This window comes from Embiotoca jacksoni, unplaced genomic scaffold (genome assembly GCF_022577435.1).
Source record: "Embiotoca jacksoni isolate LCO1_2020_lvr unplaced genomic scaffold, fEmbJac1.0.p SCAF_39, whole genome shotgun sequence".
Classification (NCBI taxonomy): Eukaryota; Metazoa; Chordata; class Actinopteri; family Embiotocidae; genus Embiotoca; species Embiotoca jacksoni.
Window position 1 is genome coordinate 3208930 of NW_027185391.1, and position 8868 is coordinate 3217797.

Below are 8868 nucleotides of genomic sequence, written 5' to 3' on the forward strand. Positions count from 1 at the left end.
TGACAATGCTAGGCCTCATGTGGCTGGAGTGTGTCAGCAGTTCCTGCATGAAGGCATTGATGCTATGGACCGGCCTGCCCGTTCCCCAGACCTGAATCCAATCCAGCACATCTGGGACATCGTGTCTCGTTCCATCCACCGACGCCACGTCCACCGCAGACTGTCCAGGACTTGACTGATGCTTTGATCTAGGTCTGGGAGGAGATCCCTCAGGAGAACATCCGTCGTCTCATCAGGAGCAGATGTTTATTCTACAGAAAAGAGCAGGAAGAATTATTTATAATGTGGTTGAAAGAGAGCATATATATTATGTATGTGTGTGTATACACATCTGACAGCTTTAATTTGTTTGTTTAATTTGTTAAATTATTTTATCAACTTGTCATATTTTTGTCTGTAAAATCGTAAAGAAAACAAATTAAAGCTGTCAGATGTAGTTCTGGAAGAAGTTGAATGAGTCCTGTGTTGTTGTTGGAAACACTCAAGTACAAATACCTTTAATACAGAACACCGTGTAAATAGAGTATTTGACTAAATTAATTGCATTACTTTTCTATTAAACACAAAGTCATGTAGCTCAGTTGAGTCTGTTTAATTTCAATTATGATAAAAACAAAGACATAAATAAGATCATGAGTAGATTATTAAAAACACAGAATATGTTGATGAAACAGACGTTTATTCTACAGGAAAGAGCAGGAAGAATTATTGATGATGTGGTTGAAAGAGAGCAAACCGATAGGCTGCTTTTTAAGGCGGGACTGTTGACACCAAAAAACTTAATTGAGTTATACATTTTATTAGATATGTACAGGGCAAAAAGCAGGATGTTACCAGAAAACACACTAAAACTGTTTGTCTTTAGTTCAGAGGACGAAGACTGTAGAAGGAAACGTCCTTTTAAGCGCAAGTACACACAGACTACCTACCGTAAAGCTGACGTGTACTCAGTGGCTGGTGTCAAACTCTGGACTTATAAGTGATTATTTTCCAAGAATATTCAAGTTTTTTTTTAAATTATTTGGCAGACTGACTTCAGGTCACAATTTACAGAACTTTATCATGGACATGACAGGGAATAAAATCGGAGATAAGAGCTTTTAACATCCTTGTTTGTACAACTAACTAAACAGCAACTCTTTGGCATAGTGTTATTATTTAAAGCAGTTATATATTTTTGTTTTAAAGAATTCAAATTGCCTTATGTAAACACACTGATGAGAGCCCGCCCTGGATGAAGGAAATGCTGGTCTGATCCATTCAGTTTGTAGTGGCTTGAAATATGAATCTATTCTAATCATGCTCTTAATTTATAATTTTTTTATGATGATCATTAAAAAAATTTAAAAAAAGAAAAAAATTGTCAGTAATGATAATGAGTTGTTAGTAGTATTGATAAATACCCCCTTATAATTGAATGGATAATATACAAATAAAATTCCCTGCTTAAAAAACAATACTGACTTTAGGTGAATTAGAAAATGGCCATGTTTTCATGATATGTTGTGATTTCTACGGCACACAGTGCAGCTTTTAAATACATATTAGTTATTATTCAAGTAACTGACCTGAGGCTCCCACAGCACCAAAGCCCTCCAGAAATCTAAACTCTTCTAACTTTCTATCTATCCATGTTTATCCAGTTTATTAGGTACATCTCAATGAACTAATTCAGTTTAGTAAAAAGTGGACAATCCGATATCAGTCGTGGACTTTCCGGGTGAAAATATTAAACAGGCGTCAGAGAGATCCAACCTTTAGATCCATCCTGAAGAATCTATTTGGGTTGAGTCTGTTGCGTCTTTCCCTTTAACTCCGGGGGGAGGAATAATTTTAGGGGGTGTGTCCAGTCTCTGGACGTCGAGAGAGGGTAAGCAGCAGTGGGACATACATTTTCCTCCTTTTATTTCCAGTTCCACCTTAATGACCTACTGACAACAGGACTGCAGCTACCTTTTTCTAGTCATGTTCAAACTGTTGGGTTTTGCATGAAAGCAGAGTCTGATGGTTCAGCTCGAGTCCATGGCCTGTCTAAAAATAGCTCCTAGTCAGCTCCTATGAATAACAGCAGACCTGGCAGTGAGGGGTGTCGAATGCTAATCTTCATCCCAGCTGAGGACGTGTTTGTGTTTTACGCAAACGGCGACCAGCAGTGTCATCACCCGTTGGTTTGTGAACGTTATGAATCCTCCAGTTCAGATTCTGTCCGTCGCCATCTTGCTAGTTCGGAGCGGTTTGGAGCAGGAAGTGACCATATTTGGACGAGCTGCGGGAGGAGCCAGCGGTGGATCTGACCGATCTGATTGGAAACCTGACGATACTACGTCCCGCCCACCGATAGCTGTAACCTGACTGCACCACAGGCCTGTCAATCAAACAGACACGCCCCCAAAACACATCTTTTTGAAGCTTATTTTTAAATTAGTGACGGATTGTTTTCAGATGGACCTCCAGAAAACTAATAAGAAGGAGTGACTTTAGCTAGCAACACCAAGATAACTGATGGACACATTTTATTGAGAGAGGTTGAATGGGAGTCTATGGAGCCGGAGGGTTTTTGGAGCCGACCCCTGGTGGCACTCGGTGGTATTGCAGCTTAAGGCTCTTCAGCATCGGCCTCATTTATTAGAGGCGGAAGCTACGAACACTTTTACATAGTCTGTGGTTTAGCCTGAGCTGGTTGTTTTGTTACAGTTTCTAAGGATGTTGCTGTGATTCAGGAGCTTTTCCACTATTCACAGTGTTGTTCGGTTTGTTCCCGACATGTCGAAGTGTCTTTGGGAAAGAGTGCTGAAGCCTAAACTGCTTCTGATGGTAGCGGCTTTCATGCTCTGCTCGTTGCCACTTGGTTTGCATTTGTTAATGGTTGCTTTGGATAGAAGCGCTGGATGTATAAATGCGGATGTTTACCACTCCAGACCCATCTCGGACACTTTAAATGGATCTTTTCTGCCCTGTTGGAGCCCTTGAACAGTATTTACTGACCTGCATGTCACCTTGTCTCTTCTCTGTCTTACAGCCTCACGCAGCCATGTCCTCTCCAGAAATCGCCTCTCTCTCCTGGGGTCACATGAAGGTGAAGGGATGCTCCACCACCTACAAGGACTGCAAGGTGTGGCCTGGAGGCAGCCGGGCCTGGGACTGGAGAGAGACGGGGACAGACGTAAGTTCATCAAATTACGAACAAAGACGTGCTTCAGAAGCAGCTGCATCTATCGGTGTTGTATGTGATATCAGGCTGTTTGGTTAAAATGTACTTGACAGTTGTTGACACATTGGGCCTCATTCACTAATATGTGCGTAGAAATGTTCTTACTTTGCGCACAAAGGAAGTGCGCACGCAAAATGGCCGATGGATTCATGACACATGCGGCCAATTTTGTTCTCAGCACCTTTGCGTGTGTTAGTGAATCAGAATCCTTGTAAATTGACAGGCGCTCTGCAATTAGCATACTGCCGCGCTCCTATTTCTCCATATAAGGGCACCCGTTTGTCTGGAGCTTCATGAAGAAAGCGGTGAAGTGATGCGAGAGTGAAGAGACTCTGATGGAGATGGAAGCAAAATTTAAAAAGAAAAGATTCACAACAGTGGAAATTGAAACGATAGTGTCTGAGGCTGCTGTGCCCCCTGAGGGCCACACTGTGGCACAGGTTAAAAAAAAAAGTTAGATATTAAAGTTGACGGAAAGAAACGCATCACAGACCAAAAGAAGGGGAACAGGTGGAGGATAAGGAGCAGCTGATCTGATGGACAGGACGAGACACTGGCAGCAATTATTGGACGAATGTCCAACATAAGAGGAATATGTCCTAGAAATTAAGGTAAACGTGATGACATCCAGCGACGATGCGGTTTTAAATATGCCAAAAGGTCAATCATCATTCGTTCGTACGCGTGGTCGCACGTCATCCTAAAAGCCTCATTATGTTTCTTTTCCCACCGCAGCATCGCCCCGGAGTACAACCTGCTGATCTGGAGGAGGTGCTGAAGAAGGGAGTCGACCTGCTGGTCATCGGCAGGGGCATGAGTGAAGCTCTGCAGGTGAAGCACACCTACAAAAACTGCACTTTATTCACTTCAAAAAGAAATATCAGTTATTCATTTGTAAACTTAACATTTACATTTAAGCCGGTTTGGGCATCATTTACATTTACATTACACATTTGATCGGTATTATATCATGGAGCAGTTTGTGTATCAGAGGAGTATTAAACCAGTGACTTTAACACGGTAAGACCTGAATTTGGAAGTATTTTTTGTGTCATACGAGTCAAATTAAATCCAGTCCCCCAAAAATGGAGGGAAAATAAGCTCAATTAATGTCTGTAATTAATGTCTGGAACAACTCTTATCTCATAATGCGGGAACCGCTGCTTTCCAACATGGCTACTGGAGTCGGTGCCAGTGCAGTTTGTGTGGTTTAATGTTTTTTGGGATGCTCTCAGAGGCAGAGTGTATACAGGGTGAAGGTCAGGGGACGTAACATTATTATTTTAGCACAATTACACCGGGTTCGATTCGAACAGGAGCGACTTTGATGTGTCGGACTCTGAAACGCTCGCCGTGTCCTCGTCTGTGCCGTCGTCTCTTCTCTCAGGTTCCTTCCTCCACTCTGGACTTCGTGAAGCAGAATGGCGTCGACGTCAGAGTCCTCCAGACGGAGAAGGCCGTCGCCGAATACAACAAGCTGGCCGGCCAGGGCGCCAAGGTGGGCGGAGTCTTCCACTCCACCTGTTGATGATGTCACCCTGGCCTTTGCTTTACCAGCTGAGATGACGTACAGGAGACGGGAGGAGGGGAGAGGATGTCATGTGTACACACACAGCTGGCGAGTGCTTCTCGCTCTGAGCTTTTATTTCCAGCGTCGCTTCAAAACCATAGATTTTAGGTCAGATTAAAGTATCTTGATGTCGGTCGTCTCTACAAGTTCAGTTAGGTCCAGATGTTGCTCGCTGTGCTCCAGAAGAGAACTGGACACTTGACAGCGTTAACAGAAATCTGCTCAAGGCTACAAATAAGTGATTTGGTGTGAGTTCTCTGCAGGAACCTTTGCAGGAACTCGGTTCCACCATCTGTTTCCAGCAGATTCGAAGGCCTCGTTCAGATCGCCAACTTAAATCTGATGTTTGTCACGTTCACAATGAATCAAAATTTTGAAGTCTGAAAACCCCCCATAAATCATGTGCAATGCGATTTTTGCAATCCGGATCCGAACCATATTTGGAGGTTGTTTAAAATGTGATTTTCAATCAGATTTTTCTGCAAAAGCGTCTTCAGTCCAAATGTTCTGCAGGCTCAGGTCAGATTTCTTGCGTCACACAGTGATGACATCATTTTCAGAGAGACAGAGTGATGAGAGTCTATGCTACCGCTAGCAGAGCGCTATCAGAAGGTGGAGGTTTTTTCTCTGTAGAGGACAACGATATCCACCAGTCCACAGACAGGAGCAGGAACACACTGTCCGCAGACACTTCGATGCCAGCAGCTTCGTGCACGTACATCGTTACCATAGCAACCCATGTAGATAGGTTGGTTATGGCTGGTGACACCAAATCCAATCTGTTCACTTGTAAATAACAGTGCTGACAGTCTGTCCTAAAGATCTGAGATAGTTTTACTTCCAAATACTGAAGTACGAGAGTCGTTAAGCGCGTTTGAACTGGAGGAACTTGTTCTCAGTTCTAATAACTGTCAGAAGAAGTTCAGACTTTTTTGTGTCCACATCGTTTCAAGTTGTTCTTTTTTTTTAGCTCCTACTTCAGTGTCGGTACTCTCCCAGCAAAAAATTAACCTGAAGTGATGTAAATGTACTGATTGAACACAAGTCGGTGCAGCACCAGCAAACACTGCTTGTTCGCTTCACAAAATAAAAGTAAAATAATGAATCTCCATCACATGAGTTTGTCTTCATAACAAAGAGTGTTAGACTACAAAAAGGAAAAACAATCTTGTGCTTCCTGCTATTTAAATGATCATGCATGCAATGTGCTCGCAAACATTTTGAAAGGTTGGAAGAGAAAGCAGCGGTTTGACTTTTTCTGTAAAGGTCTGATTTATTGTGGATGTAACTGGAAATGTGTGAAATTCCAGTTGATGAAGTTAACGCGGCTGACAATGAGCGAACGTCCTCTTTCAGTCCTGACCCAGAAAAAACAAACAAACAAAAAAAAGTTGAAGCCTGGTGTCTCTGGTTTTTGAGGTGTCGTCAGCATCTGGCCGGTTTGCTGAATGGAATTGTCCCCTCAACAGCGGCCTCTGGTGGCAGGAGGCCGCCGATGCTGTCGCTCCATCCCAGCCTGGAGGCCCGAGCAGAGGCAAGCTGGAGGCAAGCTACAATCTGAGATGAAAGAAAGAGGGAGGAGGGAGTAAGGGTGGATGGGGGGACAAACAGGCAGTGAAGAAAAAGAAATGTAGAAAAATAATCTGCGGGCAACTAACTCGAACATTAACAAGGTGACTTAAACATATTTTTCCACTTTAGAAACACAGCAAAGGTGCGGCTGTTTATAAATCAGACAGATGCTGAAAAGCTGATTCGTGGGTTCTTTTCTACTGTAACGCACTTTTTACTGGCATTCCAAAGGAAAGAGACACTTCAGCTCCTCCAAAAACTCTGCAGCTCGAGTGCTAACCAGAACCAAGAGGAGAGAACACATCAGTCCAGTTCTTTAATGGAATTTCTCTGGCAAATCAAATTTCTAATTAGCAGCAAACCTGAATTCTGCCCGCACAGGACCACAGAACTAAACCTGCTGTTAACTGGGCATCAAACCTTTTACAGTGTTCTGGGGGGGTCTATGTCTAGCGCCACCACCAGGCCGGACGTGAACCTCAGCGAGTTGTCCGACTCCCCCGTTGGCTCAATGATGGTGGCTGTCATCCGATGGATCTGTTGACCAGGCAGGGAAATGGAAAAAAGTCCCGGTTTATCTGACTGTGTCACTGAATTGAGAGACATGTCCTCATTTTCTAGAAGTCCTGCTCATGCCATGAAATGTAGGAAACTGCAGACCGAACAGGAAGTTTGTCTTTGGCTCAGCTCTCATCCAGCCTTCCTCCCTTCTGTTCAATCTACCTGTTCAGGCAGGCCGCTCTGTCTGAGCGTCGTCTGGAGGATGTTCACCAGCTCCGCCGCTTTACAGGACGACAGCATCGGCTGCGAAGGTTTGTTCTGGAGGTTGGGCAGAAACAGCTTGACAAGAAAGGACGTTGAGAGAACGATAAAGATTCACAGAACCACGATGCCCCGCCCACCTATAATGGAAACCTAACTGCACTCCAGGCATGTCAATCAACGCAGACACTAATATCTAATAAACGAGTTATTTTCAGAAGGACCACCAGAACACAGAGCCCCTAGTGGCCGTCACTGGTGTGACACTTTAAGGCAACTAATTCCATTTTTATTTACAATCCATGAACAATAATTAAACTTCCAGAAAACAAAAACGAGGCTCAAACTCACTTCTTTAAATCAAGGCCTTTTCCTGAATTAAATTTGTGAATATTTGAGTAATTTCTTATAATGCCACACTCTCATATTATAAAGCATTTTGTTCCTTTATATGCACGTAAACCCGCCTTATCGGGACTGACCAGACACGCTGTGGTTATTAGATATGTATGTGTGTGTGTGCGTGTGTACGGACCCTTGTCTGGTGCAGGCAGTGAGGATGAGCTGCAGAGCTTTGGCCTGCAGGCAGACGTGATGTATTGTGGCCACCTGTCTGCTCTCCAAACCACTGTATAGGAACTCCAGCTGATAAGTTTCCTCAAAGATCTACAAACACATCAAAAACAGATGAGTCACTTTACACAATCTCACAGGGGTGTGTGTGTGTGTGTGTGTGTGTGTGTGTTGATCTGCTGAGCTGCAGACTTGCTGGACTTACGGGGTTTGGACAGACAGAGCTTCTTGGCCAGAGCCTCTTCGTGGGGAATCTGTGAGACGAAAGACATGAAAGCTTGTTGCGACAAAAAAACAGGAGGCACCTTAGTTGCTTTTGTTGTCAGACAAAAATCCACAAACTGCCTTCTGTATCATGGTAGGTAGGTAGGTATTTACTTTATTAATCCCCGAGGGGACATTTTTTTCGCTACAGCAGCATACAGAAGCAATAAGATAATAATAGAAATAATAGAATAAAATAATAGAATAGAATAGAATAGAATAATAGAAAAGCAATAAAATAAAATAGCAGTAAATAGCAGTAAAAAAAAATATAAATATAAAATGCACAGTATATACAGTGCATTATATATCTATATATATTATATACAAACAAACCAAGAAACACAGTCAACAGTGTTATTGTACTGTGATGGATTTTGCCAGAGGTGAGTTATTGTACAGTCTTATTGCAGTGGGCAGGAATGATCTCCTGTATCTGTCCTTGTGACAGCAGAGCTGGAGGAATCTTTTAGAGACAGTGCTCCGCTGTCCCTGCAGCAGGTGGTGGAGAGGGTGGACAGGATTATCCAATATGGACAATAGTTTGTTCAGCGTCCTCCTCTCCACCACCTTTTCCAGGCTGTCCAGTTTGTGGCCGATGATGGAGCCAGCCTTCTTAACCAGTTTGTTAAGTCTGTCGGTGTCACCGGCTCCAATGCTGCTCCTCCAGCAGACCCCAGCGAAGTACAATGCACTGGCCACAACAGACTGGTAGAACATCTCCAACATCTCGCTGCACACATTGAAGGATCGAAGTTTCCTCAAGAAAAAGAGTCGACTCATCACCTTCTTGTAGACAGCATTGATGTTGGTCTTCCAGTTCAGTCTGTTGTCGATGGACACACCCAGGTACTTGTACTCCTCAACCATGTCCACCTCCTCTCCCAGAACTCTCAGCAGTTGTGGAGGCGTCGCC

General features: G+C 43.5%; 1 protein-coding gene across 3 annotated transcripts; it reads left to right on the top strand.

Annotated features, from left to right (window-relative positions):
- Window positions 1-1816: 1816 nt before the first annotated feature.
- aamdc (adipogenesis associated, Mth938 domain containing) lies at window positions 1817-5892 on the top strand. 3 transcript variants are annotated; one of them, XM_069166573.1, is made up of 4 exons: window positions 1817-1870; window positions 3020-3163; window positions 3947-4042; window positions 4599-5892. In XM_069166573.1, exons 2-4 carry the CDS (start codon window positions 3032-3034, stop codon window positions 4737-4739), a joined length of 369 nt encoding a protein of 122 aa, XP_069022674.1. In that variant the 5' UTR covers window positions 1817-1870; window positions 3020-3031; the 3' UTR covers window positions 4740-5892. The 3 variants fall into 3 exon arrangements, with proteins under 3 accessions (XP_069022674.1, XP_069022673.1, XP_069022675.1); XM_069166572.1 differs by lacking the exon at window positions 1817-1870 and adding an exon at window positions 2067-2168; XM_069166574.1 differs by lacking the exon at window positions 1817-1870 and adding an exon at window positions 2286-2343.
- Window positions 5893-8868: the final 2976 nt, after the last annotated feature.